Raw genomic sequence first — 22,537 nt, forward strand, 5'->3', positions numbered from 1 at the left:
GTTCTTTCTTGGAAGATTTATGGAAGCACTCCATTATTACTCGGCGATATTCGACTCACTTGATGCAATGTTGCCCAAGTATGACACAAGGCGTGCCAGGATGGAACAATTCTACTTTGCGGAGGAGATAAAGAACATAGTCAGCTGTGAGGGGCCTGCAAGGGTAGAGCGGCATGAGAGGGTGGATCAGTGGAGGAGAAGGATGACACGAGCAGGATTCCAGGCTGCACCAATCAAGATGATAGCGAAGGCCAAGCAATGGCTCGTAAAGAACAATGTCTGTGATGGTTACACTGTTGTGGAAGAGAAAGGATGCATGGTGCTTGGCTGGAAATCGAAGCCGATTATTGCTGCTTCTTGTTGGAAGTGCTAATTGAATAACCAAGTTGCAGCAGATCCCTTCACCATAAACTATAGATAAATAAAATGGTGGAGGTCTTGTAAGAGTGGGACTACATATCTACTTGTATGGAGCTATGTATAGGCTCTTATATCTATCAAGTGTCTCTTTCTGCTACTATTACCATGTGGGGGTAGCGGAATGAATAAATTCGATCTTTTGGTTGCTGGAAAATGCAATAATGAAAAATAAATTGTTCTTTGTGTGTTTCAACTGTCTAAATACCAATTTTCCATCACAGCAATGCAATCCAATAGCAACGTTATCAGATTCTATACTGGTTCACGCCTAAGGAAAAAACATAACGTTATGTACATTAATATCGGGGTACACTTTCATACAATAATTGACGTTAATTGTTCCTACAAAAATGTAGGTTCCAATTTGAAACTTAAGCTGCGTGATAACGACTGTATAAAATACTTTATATAGTTATCTTGTTATTTATTTTTCTTACTTCATTGTTAATTCTTAAGCAAGAGTAAATTGATATTAGATGGAGAAACTGTACGGTTGGAAAATCATAAATTTGTTAGTAATTAAATTATGTTAATTAACTCACAAAAAAGGAAGATTGTTATATAAAATGTATTGTATACCAAATGATTTAATATGACCATTAATTACTTCAGATATATTATGTTAGTATAAAAATTTCAGGAAACATGAATGCAGTTTGAAAACTATTTCAAATAAATGGATATAGTTTTTAGATTGGTTTACATTTTACGAAATTAGTCATTTTAAAATTTTTTTTGATATAAAATTCGATCAAAATTGGATTCATTTGACAAAACAATTTTGAACTATAATTTGAGTAAAAAAATTCCAAAAATATATAAATGAGATGTTTTATTTCATTTGGATACATATAATATTCGGCACTCTCCTTCTCAAAAAATAGATTTCTTTTGTCTTTGAAGTTTGCTGCTTTGATTCTCAAGACGTATTTAGTAAAATCCTGAATACAAATTATCCATAAACCAAATATAATATGGTTGGACATTATTTCTTCGAAGACATTGACCTCTCAATATCTAAGCATCCATCCAACAAAATTTCAAAAATATTTTTTACATGCATGGAAATTAAGCAAGCATTGAGTTCATTCATCAATTAACATGAAAATCCAGTTTTCTACATCTTGTCAAGTCCTTATTGAAGTTTGCTGTGGAGCTGGGAGATTCATAGTGGTTCGTGTCCCCCCTCATTCTGAACATGGATGCGTCGACCTTTTCTGGTTCCATTCCGAACTCTGGTCGGCGGCAGAAAAGGATTCTTCTGGTAAGGCAGAGGTGGTTTAATATTGTGTATAGGTTTTGGATTTTGATCATCTCTTGTATCAAGCTTCAATTCTCGACACTCACTTCCACTAAAATTATCTTGTATAATTGTGTACTAGACTCTTGTATATTTCGTTCTACTGGAATTCTTTTCAGGTCATGGTATGGATTTGGGTTGTAGGAGGTGATGTTTAGAGATAACTGGTGTTGAAAATGTTTGGAAATTCTGTCGGCAGAATTTTTATTGCCTGTTTTCGTTTATAGTGTAAAGTTTTCAATTGTCAAAGCAACAGTGTGTTGAGCAATTTTCATTTATCTGGTTTGTTGGGGAAGTTTCCTATAGTGTGTTGTATACAACAAGCTAATGTTTTTGATTGTTTAACTAGGTAGATATGATTTGCAATAAATTGTACGTTTAATTCTTGGACATCGAAACAATTCGATTCGAACTATTTCACTCGACTTTGATTAAAATTTATCGCTATATAAATGATTCGAAATTAAAAAAATCAAAATTTAAAGTCGAAAAAAAATATTTCCGACAATTAAATCGGACGCAGTAGTTACAAAGAATGCCGAGAAAGGGAAAATTATGCACACCACACACAATTTGAAAACTGTTTTAGATAAATTGCACATTTTTTAAATTGTGTTATATATTATGAAACTAAACATCCTAAGATTTCTTTTGATATAAATTTCTACGAAAAATGGGTTAACTTGACCCAAACAGGTTTAACTAAAATTTGGAATCAAAAGAGGAGAAAAAAATATCAAAAATAGTATTGTTTTGAAAATGTGTCTTTTCGAAAACAGAATAAACAACTAAATTTCTTCATACATTTGCCCATATATACAAAAATGATATGTTTTATTTCATTTGGATATACATAATATTCAGCACTCTCATTTTTTAAAATAAAGATTTCTTTCGCCCTCATTTTATGGTGAAAATCAATTTTTTGCTGATTCTATTCTCATGACGTGTTTTGTAAAATTCTGGAGAAAAAATTATCCATAAATCAAATAGTAATATAGAGTGGGCATTATTTCCGTAAAGACATTGATCTCTCAATATCTAAACATCCATCCATAACGTTCTCAAATCATTTTTACATGAAAAACAAACAAGCATCGAGTTCTTCATTAATCATCATCAAAATTCCATTTTTTTCATCTTGTCAAATCCTAATTGAAATTTTCTAGATCCTAAATGTTCTACTATGTAAGAATTTCTAACATAGTGCCACCAACCAGTGATTGACTCAGGATTAAATTGTTGAATGGACGGAGGAAAATTAATGTTGATAACAATGATGTTATGTTCGTTAGATAAACTAATTATTATGATTTTCTTATATGGTTTACAACGGCCAAATTATTCATTCTCCTGGGCGTTCTTCATTCTACGAGGTATATATAGGGGTGCAATGTAATATCTTAAGTTGCTATACATTATTAAATCACGGTAAAATACTACTCCCACCGAATAAAAATACATGATATTTTACATTATTATGTTCATTCAAGTGAACATGTATTTAGCGAATATTATTGATTAAATACGTGTTCATATAGAGAACCTAAAAATGCAAAACATTATATTTTAATACGGAGATATTACTATATTTTAGAAAACTACGTACGTCTAACTATTCACTACTTGATAGCCGTCGACTCCTTTATTCTCTTGTCGATTATGGAAGGCAACAACGATGGCTATTGCCAACCCGACCAAAGCAGCCACCAAAGCGAATGTGGACACGTTCATTGTCTCTTGAGACTGCAAAACCAGACCAGCATAAAAAAAAAAAAAAAAGTTTTTCATTTGAACATATATACACGTATATGAATGATTTAACAAGAGATGGACGGATGAATTATTGAAAAGGACTAACATGAGCAAGAGTAGTGCGCAAGGAGATGGCAGGCTCTGGAATTTGGTCAGCAACTAGAAGGTAGAATAGTCCCATAACCCCTGAATGATAGATGCTACTGCTGTAATTGGATTCCAAAACCACTGTCTCCCCATCACCTATCATCACTGACCCTGGTTTAGGATAACAAGTAGACATCCCTACAATGTATCCCTCCTCGTTTCCAGCCTCCATTCCTTCTCCATATGATGGTATTGAAGCACATATCAGCCGTCCGTCCTACATATATATAGAAAGAGAGCATGTCTGGTGAGCTTTCTAAAATCGATCTGATGAGGTTTGTCGATAATATATATTCTAGGTATTTTACTTCCTCATGTTTTGGAATAAATATCCTTACCTAACAAATATATTCTTATGAAATTAATTATCCTTACTTAAACTTTTGGTGACATGTAATATTAATTTCAGGAACAAAAACCTTTAGTATAATAAACCTCTTAATGGACAGTAGAAGGTTCTTTAAGAAATGTAATGGTGATGGCAAGGACAAAACTGTAGTCGACCAAAAATTACAGGAATTTCTGGGAAACAATACCAACAAATAAAAAACCAGTACAAAGGAAATTTACCCCTAAAAAACAGAAAAAGTGAAGAGGATTGAAAATAAGTACCTCTCCGTATAATGCAGAGCCAGATCCTCCCGTATGCTGATGAGCTACACCATAGATGAGGTACCCACCTTTTGGCATTGTTAGACTTACCTTTTTGTTGTCAATGCACTCACCATTAATGGCACCCGTAACACTACATGATTCTACTTCATATTCAACCTGCATTAACATTCATTCATCCATTAAATCATTGATGAATATAAATTTCTAAGAAAATGAATTGAAAATTTGAAACCAACTTTTTTAGCTTTTTCTCGCGAGCATAACATCATATTTCAATGATATATTGATCATTAGGATGAAATAAAAAGCATACCTTGCATTGATGTTTAATTTGAAGTCCCGTTGAGTCATATGTCGGAGAATCAGTGACGTCGAGTATATAAACTCTGACAGGGACTATAGAAGTATCATAGTCGACCCATTTCACAGTATATCTAAGGTAAGGCTCCTCCTAGTTCCTTCAAATCCATGCCTGACTTTACACTGTGTATGATCATAACAACACAATAGTCCTCCTCTGTAGTCTTCCTTCAAAGGCCTCCCATATTCATCCACCGTTACATTGTACAAATTACATCTACATTCTGTACATCCCAATTTATCTTCAACTCCACGTGTATCGATCGCGTGAACATTCAATAGCCACTTCTCTGCATATCCTTCAGGGATATCCTTAGGATTTCCCATCTCAATCCCGTAAGGGTTAGGGATATAAGTTTCGGTTTTTCGGGTTTCAGATCCGAGCCCAAAGTACTGTCCTAGTGTAGTTTGGCATATCCCATCGTTCGGTGCCATTTTTCGATTGGCTCTTCCACCATCCGTAGTGTTAGAATCTTTGCGTTCATAGAATTTTGCGACAACCCAGTGGTGGAGATATGTTTCATGGAGAGGAATCGGGTTGCCTTCCTCATCTATTACTTCAGCATTGAAGCTCTTGATGAAAATGTGACCTCTCGGGAAATCGACATCGTAATAGAATCTGTTCTCTACTGATCCGGGGCCGAGGATGAACTTTGGTGATAAAAATACAGCAGTTTTGACTGCACCTCGATATTTGGTGAACGCTAGAGAATATGGAATTCTCAAGGTTACTAGTATTGCTATTGAAACCAACAATCTTTGCAAAAGATGCATTGTGACGAACAATATATATTCCTTCCCTTCCTGCAATAAAATCAAATTAAGTTGTACATAAGTCCAATAGTAGAGGCACCAATATTCACCATTTGTGAGTGGTTATATATATATATATATATATATATATCTTGGATCACTGTATATTCGAGCGTGGATATCTCAAATAATTAAATAATTTTAAGCTAGAAATTACTCAACATGCGTCATATTTAGGCATTCATATCGGTAAGTAACTGGCATGTGTATACTTTTAAAAATTTATTTAATAAAAGAGTGGATTTTGACCATATTTATATTTTGAGATATTCATGTTAAATTAAATATATAATTTTTCATTTATATTTATAATCTTTCTGTTAATAATGTATTTTATTAAAGATTTATAGAATATAATATTATACTGATTAGAAAAATCGAAAAATAAATACCAAAGTTTGATTTTCAGAAACAAAAATGTACGCAACACATGTTGCTCTTTGTTCTGTTCGCTAATAAAAAATTTGGAAACAGAAGAATTCAAGATGCTACAAAATATAAGATTATATGAAATATTAATAACTCAAATTGAAATACTCCCTCCGATATCATAATACATGAAATTTTAAAATTTTTTGTGAAAAATAAGAAGAGTGTATTTTTACTAAAATATCCTTACGATACATAAATAATTATAATATATTTAAACGATATACATTAAAATATAATGGTGGTGTTGGTGGCAGTGGCCTGGCCGGCCGGTGAACACCGGATAACTTATCTAACAATTGTAAATGATGAAACAAAGGCGCACCAGATCAACATGCATTTTGTGTATTAATTTTTCTCAATATATACACATAGATGTGTGTGAGAGAGAAATTTTTAATAAAACATGACATTAGATTCACTCAATAATATTTTACATATATTCATATATTAATTTCAATATAATATCTCACAAAACGAAGTTTATTTATCTCCTCTGTAAACCTTTTTCTAAATCTAAACTGTCCAAAAATGTTCAGCATCTAAAGAATATACCATACTGTTTTTTTTTTTCCCTACAAACATGATACTAGCATTTTACAATTTTATCCTCACCATGTTATCAATTTTCTTAATTTAGTACCCGTCATGATCAAGTTTAGGCTCTTTTCCTAAAAATTACACAACAGAATACTGTAATGTCGGACAAGCTTAATTATTTGGATGAATCGGAGTTTTTTATGGATCGTAAAAGAGCGGATAAGAACTATTAGCCACAGAAGAAAGAGATGACATATATATAATTTATTTATGGATTAAACATATACCACAGTATAATAGAATCCAGAATATGGGAAGAAAAAAGGGAATGGAAAATACCTGGACCGGAAATGAATGAATGCAGTGAGAAAGAAAACACAGTGAGTTATAGCGTCTTAACGATAGTACTGCTTAAAAAATAATGGAATCCGCAAATACTGAATAACTTGTGTATCTTGTAATCAATATACAATTGGCCACGTGTTATTGCTGGCGTCAGTGCTGACTTCATTGGCGTTTGGACAATACAATAATTGTCAAAGTGTGATGCATACCGTGGCAATTCCCATACCAATTAAAAAATCATCCTCAATTTTGGTAATTTACGCAGTAGATGGAAAATTGGATCCGCACCCATATGGTTGGCTGTACAGTAGGCAAGTGTGTAGGTTTGGGACCACCCAATCCAATTTACCATTGTAAATAATATGTATTGGGTTTATTTTTGTCGTCGATAAGTTGGGTGAATCCAACTTTAATCCAATATTTAAGAGATCCACTGGTTATAATGTTTGGAAGATGATTTAAACTTGTTTCTGTTCGTACGGAATATTTGTGTTGATAAGAATATGAAATAACTAGTTAAATTTTGTTATGTTGTGATGAATTAGAATGTATGTCATGTAAAGGTTCACAAATCCACATTCGTCATATAAAAGGAACACAAGCTATTTATATAGTGTAATGTATTAATCATTTTAGTGGTTGGCTTGAGTCAACAAGGGCCCACACGCACAAACCGATGACCGCCCGCTGGGCTAGGGTTTGGTCAATGATTCGGACTTGCCCGACTCATACATTTTTTTTGGACAAAATATTTTGATTTTGGTCCGGTGCAATTGATTCGGTTCGACTGATTTAATTGGATAAAATTTTGACTGAGTCAAATGGATAAGATAGTCCGGTTACAATCTCAGCCATTATCCCACGTTTAGATTCGGTTACCAGCTAAATCATTATCCCACATTTTGATTGTGTTAATTGGTGGTAATGGTTAGATAATTATGTGTCACGCGCGTTTCGGAACTAACTGATCCGATTTCAAATTTCGTAACATGCTCTCACGTCCTATATATACAACAACTCTCCCACTCACATAGTTTTCACAGAAAACACTTCACATAGAGGTGTTGTTCCAACCTTCTGTCTTCTGCATTTAACCAATTCTTATAGAGAGTTAGGCGATGTTTCGTTCCAACCCTACCTCCTCCACTTGTGCCTGTTGTCCAAAGGTATACTGTAAAGAACCAATTTCGACAAGTTTTCACATTTAGATAAATTGTGTTTTACGTTGATAACAATAGTAGACGTTCCTACATCTACGTCAAGTTACGTTTTATTTTGACGATTGAATACGAATTGAGACGAATGGATTTGAGTAACAATATGTATTACTAAGAAATGTTTTCTACACTAAAAATCACTACAAGAAAGTTTGTTACAAGTCCAATTACACAACTTAATTATCCAATTTATAATTGCCAGAGCATAACCATTACAAGTAATTTTCAATACATAAAGACATATCCAATACTACCTTATTCTACTACATATACTACTAGCTATCTCACCATTATACCTATACATAATACACTTCCAACCGGCAGCCAAATTCTGCAAGAAAAGTCCTCCATGGCAGCTTGCAACCCAAGTCAAGCATTCATTCTTTTGACAATCACTACACAAGAAAAACAAACAAGTCAAGCCATTTTTCTACACACATGGAAAAGCCTACAATTATACAGATTCAGTATGTAATTCTTTAGTCAAAGACATCTCACCCAAGTTAAAAACAAGTTATCCCTCTGCACAAATTCATTCTGTCTGGAGTTGGGTCACAAAATCTTTATAATTTCAACTTTCAACAGGAAAACACTCAAATCAATTCCAAAATATCAAAAAATCATACTGTCATTTTTCTAAACCTACCAACTGTCAACCTAATCAATTCTAACCTTCTAACAGCTTATAAACACACCACATATTCGTTGTGACAACAGAAACATCAAATAGACAGAAAGAGAAAAGCAATCGGCCAAACACAACACAATCCCAAAATAAATTTTTCCAGAAAACGAAAAGCTTACCTCATATGCGTTCATCATCGTCCATTGATCACATTTATTGCCGTCGTTGAGTCAGCAGCCGACCGGAGGTCACCGAGTCGACGTCGAGTTAACACTGAGTCGCGGACCGAGTCAGCTGATTTCAAACCCAACCTCGACGAACCCAGCTCAATTCGACGTCTACAATCAACAGAGAATCAAAACCGACACGAAACAGAATCAACCGAATTTTTCAGGTTAAAAATTCCAGCCGATTCCGCTCGAGTTTTTCAAGAATTTTTGTGTAGAAGTGATTAGAAGACGAAGGAGAATAACATATATAAAAATCAAATAAAACCTCCAATTTGTATGATGAACCCTAATTTTTTTAAAATCAAATTAGAACTTAACGGATTAGAAACATAACAAACTGACCTCGAAATCATGTTCCTTGTTTCATTCTCTCTCGGAAATTATCGAAATTTTCCCGAATCGGCGACGTTTACCTTTGCCGGATTCTGGAAAATTCCGGCGATTCCAGAGAATCTAAGCGAGCCAACGATGAAGAAAGAAGAAGAAATGACCGAGCAATCCGATTTTGTCATTTTGTACAGGTTTGATGACGACCCTAAAATGAAACCCTAAACTAGGTTTTAAAATAAGTGTTTTCAAAATTATTTTAAATACTATTACAGTTTTTATAATAAGTGTTTTCAAAAATTATTTTAAATACTATTACAGTTATAAAAATTATGGAAAAAATGACAGAATATTATTTTAAATTATTTGAAATATTATGTGAATTTAATTTTTTTTCTCTTATAAAAATATTTAATTAAATAATTAAACTAAGAAAATAATTTTAAGATAAATGTTAATATAGAATAAATTGGATAAATGTTTTAAATTTAAATTAGAGTTATTGCGATGAGTGTGACGCGTAGGATTTAATTCGTGTAATTTATTTCCGATAGGCGTAAGTACGTATGATATTAATGATCGATATTTCGATAGCTCGATAAGTTGCAACGTTAATTTGACGGAACGAATCGAGGAGCTATTAAAGGTGAGTGTTACTTTCATTTTCTTTACGAAAAATATGTCGATGCTTTATGAAATATATATATTACTATGGCGTGATTTTTGATTATATCAATGTTTATGATTTATTTAAATGTACGGCATAGTTACATATTATACTTTTGAAAACTGGAGAGAACTTTCAAAGACCCTAAAAGCAAAGTTTTCTTTGCTTCTTAACGATTTAAAAGCAAGATTTTTCTTAACGATAAATGATGAATAAAAGCAAGTTTTTTTTTATTATACATATTATATAAATACGAACCCAATGAACAAATATTTTGTTGATGATGGGATTCGGTCGACTTTGTGGCGACCCAATCCGTGGATGAGTACTAGATCCTTCTGATCCCTTGCTTTGATCTGATCTGATGGGACGGGTCCCCTAGTATATCTAGATGGAGTTTTATTTGCGCCCTTTGCTGACGGCTGATGGTAGATTAGGATACTACAGTAGGTCACTCCTATTGTCAGTCATCCCATTTTCACTGATGGGGTTCGATGATTTCTAAAGATGTTTTATGACGACTTCTGATGACAAAATGATTTAAGATGTTTATGAATTCAAACGTTTATCCTTAACAATATTTCAACGAAATATTTTTAATAAAACATCACTAAGCATTATAGCTTACCCTTTCCGAAAAATCTATGTTCTTTCTCTTCAGGTTGAGTTGGTAAATTTTGAAAGAGAAGTTAGCGGCATTCATCATTGTACGATATCGAATAAAGTGGGCTCCGCGACATCACTATTTTATAAGTATCGTGTTATTTTAAATAATGTGTAGTATTATATTTCCGTAAAGACATTATGTGTATAATTATATTTATGATCGAATGATGTTATGTACTAAATAATGGATAATCGAATAAAGTTAAGTTAACGAACGAATAGTCGGCACCGTTTCCGATCGGACAAGACAGTCGGGAGCGGGGTCCACAAGTTAGTATCTGAGCATAAGTTTACATAGTCCACAAGTTGGTATCTTTTCAAAATTCCTTAGATATGCTTCCGAGAAAAGCCCAACGTCGAGTGCGTCGAGTGAACGAAATTCCTGCTCTGCCACTTGCTGGAAATATTGTCCATGAGAATCAACCTTTGGAGGAGGTTGTAGGTGAGGCCGGACGTGGAGTATATAGAAGAATCCGCCACCAGCTCCAGCGTCAATTGCTCCAGCTCCAATTGATGCGTTAGGCGAGCTGATGAGGATGATGACCTAAAGGACTAGGACTCTTATTGAGAAGCTTCGTGGTATGGGAGCTAAGGAATTCACTGGAGATGAAGATCCAGACCAAGCTCATATCTAGTTCAGAGACACTGAACGGATATTGAAGATGATGAATGAGACTCCACAAGAGAAAATGGCATGCTTGGAGTTCTTGATGAAAGGCAATGCATTTGACTGGTGGGAATCTATGCTCGTCAAGTATCACAATAATTTCCACTGGGAGGACTTCAAGATTGAATTCGAAGAAGTGTATTACCAGACACACTTCAAGGATAGAAAAGTACAAAGAATTTATGAACCTGATTCAGCATTACAAGACGGTGGTCGAATATGAGAAGGAATTTACTAGGTTGTCTAGATTTGCACCAGACCTAAAATCCGATGAGAAGAAAAAGATGAAACGGTTTAAAGACGGCTTGAGATATGAAGTCAGGGTACCAATTGCGGCCGCAGTCCACCAGAATTTCCATGAGTTGCTGCAATGTGCTATCGAAGTGGAACAAACAAATGGCAAAAGGAGGAGGAATGTTTCAGGATTTTTCTTTAGAAATCAGAATATGAAGAGGCAGATCTTGAAGAGCCCACCTTATTCGATATCGTACAATGATGAATGCCGCTAACTTCTCTTGTAAAATTACCAACTCAACCTGAAGAGAAAGAACATAGATTTTTTGGAAAGGGTAAGCTATAATGCATAATGAGGTTTTACATTGAAAAATATTTAGGTAAAACGTTTGGATCGTAAACATCTTTAAATCATTTTATCATTAAATAAAAAGGCATCGTTATTTCAAAAAACAGATATCATCATAAAATATTTTTGGAAATCGTCAAACCCCATCAGTGAAAATAATGGGATGACTGACAATAGGAGCGACCTACTATAGTATCCTAGTCTACCATCAACCCTTCAACACGGGAGCAAATAAAAAGTCCAGCTAATATTGTAGATACACTAGGGGAGTCGTACCCTCTGATCGGACCGTCAACATGGGGTCGCAAGGACCAAGTACTCATTACGGATTGGATCGCCACGAAGTCGACCGAATCCCATCATTAATAAAATATTCATTTATTGGGTCTATATTTATATGATACATATAATAAAGCAAAAACTTACTTTTCATTAATCATGCATCGTAAAGAAAAAAACATTCTTTTAAATCATTAAGAAGCAAAGAAAATTTTGCTTTTAGGGTTTATGAAGGTTCCTTCCAATTTTTAAAACTATAATACATATCTATGCCACACATTTAAATAAATCGTAAAACAACGAGATACTCAGAAATCATGGCATAGTAACATATATATGTTTCATAAAGCATCAACATATGTTCATATAGGGAAAATGATAGTAACACTCACCTTATTTAGCTCTTCGATTCGTTCCGTCCGATTAACGTTGCAAATTATCGACTTATCGAAATATCGATTATTAATTTCAATACTTACGTGTAATAGAAAGTTACAGGAATTAAATTTAAAATAATTTATCCAATTTATTCTATATTAATATTTATTTTAAAACCGTTTTTTAGTTTAATTATTTAATTAAATATTTTTAAAAATTCACATAATATTCCAAATAGTTTAAAATAATATTCAGTCATTTTTTCATAATTTTCTAAAATGTAAAATTACTTGAAATAATTTTGAAAATATTTAGTTACATTTAAATTATTTCTTATAATCTTAAATAACTCATAAATCAAAATAAAATAAATCTGACTTCCAATAAATCTAATTTTTACATATTATGTTTACTGTAAAAATTTGGTAGGTTAGAGATCAGTAAAAATGATTTTATTAGGTTCGAAAGATTTAAAAAATAAGTTTAGGATTTCAGTTTAGGTTCGGAATACTGGCTCTGGCGCTGAACCGAATTGATTTGATTTGAACCAAGTGAACCGATTTTAAAAAATAAGAAATGACAATTAAACCATTGACCAAAATCTGACTGAATTAATTTACGTTGGTAAACTTGCAAAAAAATTTTAAAAAAGAAGGATAAAATAATCATTTAACACTTTTGAACGAGTATAAAACAAATGAACCGGTCGGTTCATTTCATTTCTCCTTCTTTCTTCGATGTGGACTCACCGGAAAGCTTTGGAATTGCCGGAATTTTTCAAAATCCGACGACGGTGAACGTCGCCAATTCAGAAAAATTTCGACAATTTCCGAGAGAGAATGATATGGGGATCTCGAATTCAAGGTCGGTTTTCTTAGATTCTAATCCAGCAAGCTTTAATTTCAATTTTAGTAAATTAGGGTTCATCGAATAATTTAGGGGTTTTGTCCGATTCTTTACTACGTTATTCTGCGTCATCTCTACTCCATTTCTACACAAAAATCTCTTTCAAAAACATACTACTTTAGTCGGAATTTAATTTTAAAGTCTCGGGTTCTTACCTAGTCGACTGACATCGACTGTTCTGGTGTTGGTTGGCTTTGAGGTTGGTTGGGGTCGTCGAATTGAGGCTCGATTTGGCTGGAATTGGATGACTCGGTCATGACTCAGTATTGACTCGGTCGTGACTCAGTCTTCTCCGGTTGGCTACTAGATCGACGACGGCTACGGTGGTGATTAGTGAAGGATAGAGAACACGACTGAGATACGTTATTGGTTTTCTGAAAAAAATTTCTTTATGGTTGGTTCTGGGTTGTCGAATTGCTCTCTGTTTCTATCTGTTACAACGAATATGTGGTGTGTTTATAAGCTATTAGGAGATTAGAATTGATTAGGTTGGCAGCTGGTAGGTTTAGAAAAAATAACAGTAGGGTTTTTGACATTTTGGAATTGATTTGAGTGTTTCCTTGTTGAAAGTTGAAATTGTAAATATTTTGTGACCCAACTCCAGACAGAATGAATTTGTGCAGAGAGATAACTTGTTTTTAATTTGGGTGAGATGTCTTTGACTAAAGAATTACATATTGAATCTGTATAATTGTAAGTTTTCCCATGTGTGTAGAAAAATGGCTTGACTTGTTTGTTTTTCTTGTGTAGGATTTTGTCCAAGAATGAAAGCTGCTTGTTCAGGTTAAAGCTGACTTAGAAGACATTTAATTGCAGAAATATGGCTGCTGTAGGGAGGATATCATGTAGGTGTATTTGTAAATAGCAAGTAGTATTAGTTGTAGGAAAAGATTAGCATTTTGGATTGGAAATCACTTGTAATGGTTATGCTTTGGCTATTGTTAATTGGATTATCAAAGATGTAATTTACATTATAAACAAACTTTCTTGTAGTAATTTTAGAGTAGAAAACATTTTTTAATAATGCATATTGTTATTTAAATTCATTCGTCTCAATTCGTATTCAATCATCAAAATAAAACGTAACTTGACGTAAAAGTAGGAACGTCTACTATTGTTATCAACGTAAAACACAATTTATCTAAATGTGAAAACTTGTCGAAATTAGTTCGTTACATATATATATAATTGGTCATCTAATGAACTTCCAAACATCTACGAATCTCCTTTTCTTTGTTTAGTAACTTTAGAATTATAATGTTAAAACTACGAAGTCATAACCATTTACAATCTTTATTTTCTTTCCTTGTCCAATGGCATCAAATTCTCTTGTACATGCTACTAACCAGGAACATCAATATGTAGGTTTTGGCATATGCACAACAATCTAGAGAATGTTCCAACTATGAACATGCATCTCTTAGTGAGAGGATGCAAGAATATAGAAGGAAGATTGACCGAGAAACCAGGCCTTTGCCTGGCTCTCCTACAGGAGATGGTGTCCGGAGTTATACTAAGAGTTCGCACAAAGTGATGGAGGCGGTCATGGAAACTGTCACGAAGGGAAAGGTACTAAATATTTTCTTATATAGACAATCTTCCTACCATGTACACCATCATATTTATTTTAATCATTTACACGACTTTATATGTAAATGTTATATGAATCCAATGCTTCTTTAATCAGGTGCAAACTATTCGACAAGGATATCTCTCAAACCTTCCTCAAATTTGAGAGCTGATTGGAAGCGAAGATTTTTTGTTCTAGATAGTCGAGGGATGCTATACTACTATCGCAAACCATGGTGTTCATCATCCGTAAGTCAATTAATTAGCTTTATAAACATAATAAAAATGATAAACTAAGATAAAGGCCTCTAATAGTAAGACGAATTAAGTTTAGTTTCCTAAAGTTTCTTTATTTCTTCTACACCTATTAAATATTGCTGGTTGTTAATGCATTTCAAACATTATTTTAGATATCAGGGATTCAGTCTTCCGTGCCACGCCATATATCATCTGATCACAATGGATCTAGTTTGCATAGTCGATGGCTATCCTCTCATTATCATGGAGGTGTCGATGATAAAAAATCTGTAGCACGCCACAATGTGAATCTACTAACATCAACAATAAAGGCCAATGCAGATCAGTCAGATATAAGGTTCTGCTTCCGAATTATCTCGCCAACTAAAGTCTACACTTTGCAGGTACGCCTCCAATTTTTTTTTGTGAACTTTTATATTTTGTGTTGTAACTAAAATTAACTAGATTGATACCAAAAACAAAAAGCTAGATTGATATATATATATATATAAAAAAGATAGTTATTTACAAGCAAAAAGTGTAAGGATGATCGTAATGTGTAATGCGTGGACCGTGGGCTAAACGACAAGCTATGACAGTATGAGCGACAAACTGAAAGTAAGAAAAAAAATGCTGACCTAATGTAAAATTTAGCAGACTAAAGTGAAACAATAGTGAAACTATCATATTCTCCAAATGTCACATAGAATCTCCAACTGAGAATTACAAGGCTTCCATCTTAAGTCACCAAGAACAATTGAGGTTAACAACTGGCTCTCTTGAAGCTTTTAGCGTCAATGAAACTGCCGATCCTTGACATAGCTTCTGGAATTAAGACCTCCAGTTGTAGACCGATCTGCAAGCCTGTTCAGGACTACTTTAGGTTACAATTTATTATTGGCAACTCTGAATTGTCAGCACATTTAAGATCCTGTACTCTAGACTCCTAGTGCTGTAACCTCCTAATTAGCTTAAATGTAGAAGATTCTCTCCCCATCACCAACGGTTCTTTATAGCCAAAGAGTCAAAATTCTCATCCAAAGGATGAGCATGGTTGTCACTTCCATACTTGACCATATTAATTAATCAATAAATTTTTTACCCTTTTATTAAAAACACATCAAGAGTTTTTTACTTCAACTTTTGTTCTTGCCCTTCCTAGCAGATCTTCTTAAATTAGGTATAGAAGTTGTAGCCGTTGGCATAGACATTAGAGATATAATGAAGGGTCTAAAAAGTCCACATCTCTAATCGAATTTTCAATTTCGAGATTCTTCCCATGATTACCCTAAATCTCAGTTTAGGATTCTCTAATGACACTGAAAATTCAGGAAGTCATCTAAACCTAGAATTCCAAACTCATCATCCTCATCAGCTAGATTGAGACATACCTCAACCTTTTTTCACAAATATTCTCCCCTTAGTATGCTCGGGAATAAATTTCTATCACATATTCTTAATCCTTCTACATGAAAATACAGGCTGAAAATGCAGCAGACCAAATGGACTGGATCGAGAAAATAAATGGTGTAATTGCTTCATTATTGAGTTTCCAGACACCTGACAGGGTAACTAGCAATAAAAATATTTGTTTTGTACGCATAGTTTAAATTTTTTTTTTTATATCATTATAGTAAAAACCTGTATCATATATATTTCAGTATTTCTCTGCTCTTGAAAATTTTGATCAATTCTCCACAAGTGACAGCAGTTTCATAATAGATTTTTCTGAAGATAACGACACAACAATTGAAGATCACGCTCCTAGAAGTTCAGTTCCTGGAACAGCAAGTCATCTTCAGTTATCTAAAAGTATGCAGCTTCCAGGAATATTGAATATGAAAAGTCAAAAGCCAGTTGATGTGTTGAGAAGGATATGTGGGAATGACAAGTGTGCAGACTGTGGAGCACCGGAACCAGATTGGGCTTCCTTAAACCTTGGCATTCTTATATGCATTGAATGTTCTGGTGTTCATCGTAATCTTGGTGTACACATTTCAAAAGTAATCTTGGTGTACACATTTCAAAAGTAAGTCATATTTCTTACTACATTGTATTTTTTGATATAACCCATTATAGAATATAAAACTGATTTAATATTTCTTAGCAAATTAAGTGAAACATATAGGGATTACCGGTATACTTCTTAGTAATAAATAAATGTACATTTACATTTGCTCATTCACAGTGTTGGCTTGCAAATACAGGTGAGATCTCTTATACTGGATGTTGAAGTATGGGAACCATCCGTTTTTGCTTTCTTTCAATCAGTTGGAAATGTATATGAAAACTCAGTGTGGGAGGATCTGTTGCATGTCGGAAGTGCTTCAGAAAATGAGGGCACATCGATGAGGTAATAATTTATAACTTGTTAATTACATGTGTACTTGAGAATATATATCATAATCACGTTTTGTCTCATAAGTTGGTTCCTTTCTTTCTTAAGTTCCAGCTTCTCTCATCCTGAAAGACGACAGAGTATTTATATGAGAAAACCCAGTCAAGATGAACCCATATCTGTAAAAGAGAAATTCATCAATGCAAAGGTATGCACATTTTATACAATATCTTTCTTTTCTTTTTTCGTTTCTAATTGGTATATATATTATTTTCCTTTGACTGTATACATATATGTTGTAGTATGTGGAGAAAGCTTTCGTACGCAAAAGAAAGGAAAACAACATGGTTATTGTTCAAGTGGCAGGAGAAGTTTGGGAAAGTGTTCGAACTAATGACAAGAAAGCTGTATACCGCCATATTGTTTGCTCAAAAGCAGATATCAACTCTATCCGTGGGGAAACATCGATAAGTATAAAAGACGAAAGTAGTCCTGTTGGATGTTCTCTTCTCCACCTTGCTTGCTTAAATGCCGATATAGGTATGATGGAGTTACTCTTACAGTATGGTGCAAACATCGAGTCCTGCGATTCAAGAGGCCGAACACCACTTCATTATTGTATGGTCAGTACGCAGCCAACATTTGCAAAATTACTACTTAGGAGGTATTTATATATACATTTCTCATCCAACACTAGTAATTTACTTAATCAATTAGCTACCACTACAAATTCATGTGCATGATTTCCAAAATGTTGCAGGGGAGCCGATCCACACGCTACTGATAAAGAAGGCGTTACAGCTCTTCCCCTTGACTCAGAACCAAATCACAGTGAAGCTTTTACTTCCGCATCAGATGCAATTAGAGAAAGTAGAAAGTAAAGAAATCCTTAAATCTAACAAAGAATATGCTTGTCTGTTTTGTTGAATATGGTAGTTAAGTCGTTCCGGAGGAAAAATTAAATGTACTTGAGAGCATTAGAAAAGTGTTCTTTTCGTGCAAATGTGTATACAAATTCACCTATACTATCAAATTGTGAAGGCAATGTAAACTTCATAACATGATGATAGAATCTTCAGCTCATGATCTTCACGAAATCAACCCAGTCGTTAGGGTCTGTTCATTTCGTGTCTGGAGCTCCGAACATCCTCAAAAAGTATATTTTTTCCATTTTTAATAAAAATTACGTCTTTTGAGCGCTCCAGACAAGAAACGAACGCACCTTAGTAGTATTTCAAGTTTTTTATTTATACCTTCATCAGTTAATTACGTGGCAAGTTGTCATTTAAATGAGAAACTGTGGCATTTGACATATTATGATTGATAACATGTCTTGCTTAATATCCTCCATGTCTTGTATACTTGAGTAAATTACAAAATCCTGCCTTACACCTTCATATTTTAAAACTTGCATTGGTTATTTTTTGCAAGGTTTGTCTCAGATCAGACAAGTCTGGTAACAGTTGAAAAATTATGGATTGTTTACTTGTTAGTGATTAAAATATACGGAGTATTAATTAACTCACAAGAAAGGAGGCTCGCTATGCAATTTTAGTCATTGATATATAAATGGATCGAACCATTGAATACGCAAAATAGATTTAAGAAATACAATGAAATTTCTAGTTAAAAGGGAAATCGCTCACCAAATCCGGTTTGACATGGTTTTGGGCTTAGGGGGCATAATTCTTGAAACAGTTTGAAGACTATGAAACTAACATCCCGAAGTTTCTTTTTCTTATCAAATTGATCAAAAACAGAGTTTGATGTGATTCAAAATAACACTAAAACGGCCTAAAAAAAATAACACTAAAACTTAAAGGTTGTGCAGTTTCAATTAAGGCACTCCTTCAAATTGTTGTGAGTGTTTATTTCCAGAATTCAGCATTAGTAACGGAATGTAAAGTTCTGGAAGCAAAAGATAAAATTCAAGTATCTTGATCTTGGGATAATGATGGAATTAAATGTTGCTAATTCGAAAATAATCTTTATCAATCAAACTTCTTTCAACAAAGGAGGAATTGTTGGAATGGATTGTTTCAGGATGCTTGATATGATAAAGATGATTAAAAGTTTGATTTGTTTGCAAATGAAATTAGAAAGAAAAGCAAATATGAGACAAGACTTGAGAAAGAAGAAAAACAACATGTAAATGTCCATATTGGTAGAAAATGGTGTAAAAACCCTTGCCGAGGCAATTATAAAGTATATTTGTGTTGGTGAAGTGAAGTGAAGTGAGTATCTCATTGGATCAATTGACTTTTTAATATTTATATATATTTTACATAAAAAAACATAACATATAATTTAAGACAAAATATATGTAGCAATGTATTATATATACTATCTCCGTCTTTTATTAATTAAATGTCACATTTTTTGTGTATTTTACATGAAAGAAGTCACAGTTAATTAGGGATATATATATTCTTAACCATTGCTGGCTGGTGATGATCATATACATATCCAAAATTTCCACTTATATATGTAATCGAGTAGAAAACACGAAAGGACTATGTCAAGAACACGATCATGCATTAGCATCTAGTCAAAGTAATTGGACGGCAATGCAAGACATATTACTGTTTCAAAATACAGCTGACAAGATTATGGCATGTATATATAATTAAAAAAAATAATTAATTTTTTACTTAATTTGCATGCAAGAGCAACTTCTATATAAAAGGAAATTATCAACCAACTTCAATACCACAAACTAAAATTAATTAAACCTCAACTCAAGTGCTAATAATAAGCTTGTCCTAGCTAATTACTTTTTCTTTGATCAATTACAAGCTCATTTTTTTTCGTATTCAATATTAATTAATATATTGAATATGGCAATGTGTACAACTTTGAAGTTCGTCCTTGTGGCTACTATTTTATGCACGATTGTATTTGCGTACGAGTCCGCACCAATTCAAGACTTCTGCGTTGCTGATAATACAAATCCTAGTACGTCCATGCTTTTTTATCTTCTAACTTAATTTGCAACTTATTACAATTCTTCTTGTCTCGAATTATTCCATCCACTTTAAATATATATCTTAATTTGCAACTTATTATAATTCTTCTTGTCTCGAATTATTCCATCCACTTTAAATATATATCGCATAATAAAATTTATTTAGATTCATTTTAATTATCATTTTATAAAATCTATATATATTTGAGTTATCATTTTTCGATATTATTCTTACATTAAATTCAACAATTAATCCATTTACATAAACAATTTTAGAATAATAAATAAATGACCTATATGTAATCTTTATTATCATTAAAAATTTTTAAGATTAACAAGTTTATAAATTACGAGATACTTGAAGTGAACCGGAGGAAGTATAATTTAGTTAATGCTCAAACCTAACATACCTTTTTTTCCTTAAATATTGGAGCTCGAGTCAATGGCATGGTTTGCAAGAATCCATCAATTTGTTGGAGAAAGTTGGGTAAAACCAACGTTGACCAAATACTATGAGTGTCCCAGTAGTAATCGGGTTCGGTTTCTATCAAACGTATATTCACGTGACATATTTGGTCTCGAGTTAAATATGAAATTACTAGTTTAATAGGTTCATTTGAGGTGTACAATCGTGTGGTGATGATCCTCAAATGGTTAGAGCTACTTATCTGGGAAAACATTAATGCCATAGATTCCGAGATTATGGCAAAAGGGGAGTGATGGACCCAGGACGAACTCAGCGTGTGTGAGCTTTGATATGGGTTTGGATATTGATCCATAAATCAAAGTCTGATGAGATTATTTGGTCAATATGTTGAAATACATTACCCACATGTGCATTGTGTTATTATCATTTATTTTGTGGATTGAGTTGTAATTAGCAGAATAATGTAACAGTCGTAACGGCTGGAATAATGGCAATGAACCTGATCAATTTATTGCTTTAATTCAGACAGTTACAACATAGAGTTGTTACAAATATTGTGCTATTTATATGTGCTCTCACCAGTTTGAAATCACAGATCTTACTAGGTTGTAAGTTGCTAATTAACTTATTTAGAAACAACTGTTCACGTTACTGTTATAGAGAGATTTCAAACATCCAAATCACAAAAGTTGCATTTTGTATTTTGGTAAGTTAAGGGAGAGTTTGGCGACAAAAAGTTCAACCACCTTCCTCTGTTTGTGATGGCTTACGGAAGGTAATTGTGAACCGTTGTATCTTGGGAGCTGGTTGTCTTATGTGTTGAGCACTAAAGGATAACGCGGCAAACACATCTTAAGGAAAACGATCAATATTGTGCCTCGGTTTTGTATCATTTTTCTTTGTCTATTTCGTATCTTGCATGTTGTGTTGTTTATTTCTGCTACTGTTTTTTATTTTGCCTTAGTATCCGAATTTGTGGCAAACTGTCAGTAGCTGAATTGTTAGAATTGTTATATACCATTCACATGCTATAATTTCAACATGGTTAATGTGAATGATTTTTCATTCAGTGGACTTCACGTTCCGGGAAACACGTGAAATCCCTTTCGATCGAGAGTCACCTCGGCGAATGTGGCTCAAATCCCTGGGCTCAACACACTCGGCATCTCATTGGCTCGTGTGGACTACGCGCCGTGGGGTTTAAACCCTCCCCATGCACACCCTAGAGCGACAGAAATCCTAACCGTCTTAGAGGGATCTCTTCACGTCGGCTTCATCGCATCGGCGCTGGACAACAAACTCATCACTAAAGTTGTGACGAAAGGTGATGTGTTTGTGTTTCCTGTGGGACTGGTTCATTACCAAAGGAATGTTGGTCATGGCAATGCCGTCGCTATTGTTGGATTGAGCAGCCAAAACCCTGGAGTTATCCAAATCGCTAGCTCCGTTTTCGGATCCGAAGATGCTATTGATTCCGATATTCTTGCCAAGGCTTTCCAGGTTGACAAATACACGGTTGAGAAAATCAAATCTAAGTTCTAAATCACCAATCGTAATTGAATTTATATTATATGCTTTTAGCTTTTGTTTAAATTTCGTCTCATCAGCTTGTAATGTTTATTTTTTGGATAATTTAGTTTAATTTATTTGTATTTGTTCTTAATTATTTATTGAACTAGTTATTGTTTTACTCTATTGATTGTTGAATGAATACTTTGCCATCATATGCTCC

The 22,537-nt window shown here is 33.7% G+C and overlaps 1 protein-coding gene and 2 pseudogenes across 1 annotated transcript; 2 read left to right on the top strand and 1 right to left on the bottom strand.

Moving 5' to 3' along the window:
• Positions 1-19: 19 nt before the first annotated feature.
• LOC139883222 (GRAS family protein RAD1-like) lies at positions 20-373 on the top strand. The gene has a single exon (XM_071867433.1). The coding sequence runs from the start codon at positions 20-22 to the stop codon at positions 371-373; it is 354 nt and encodes a 117-aa protein (XP_071723534.1).
• A 2,958-nt stretch (positions 374-3,331) lies between these two features.
• LOC139883224 (uncharacterized) lies at positions 3,332-9,308 on the bottom strand (annotated as a pseudogene).
• A 4,781-nt stretch (positions 9,309-14,089) lies between these two features.
• On the top strand, positions 14,090-22,347 carry LOC139883225 (ADP-ribosylation factor GTPase-activating protein AGD1-like; annotated as a pseudogene).
• Positions 22,348-22,537: the final 190 nt, after the last annotated feature.

The sequence above is a fragment of the Rutidosis leptorrhynchoides genome, unplaced genomic scaffold, assembly GCF_046630445.1.
Source record: "Rutidosis leptorrhynchoides isolate AG116_Rl617_1_P2 unplaced genomic scaffold, CSIRO_AGI_Rlap_v1 contig370, whole genome shotgun sequence".
Taxonomy (NCBI): Eukaryota; Viridiplantae; Streptophyta; class Magnoliopsida; order Asterales; family Asteraceae; genus Rutidosis; species Rutidosis leptorrhynchoides.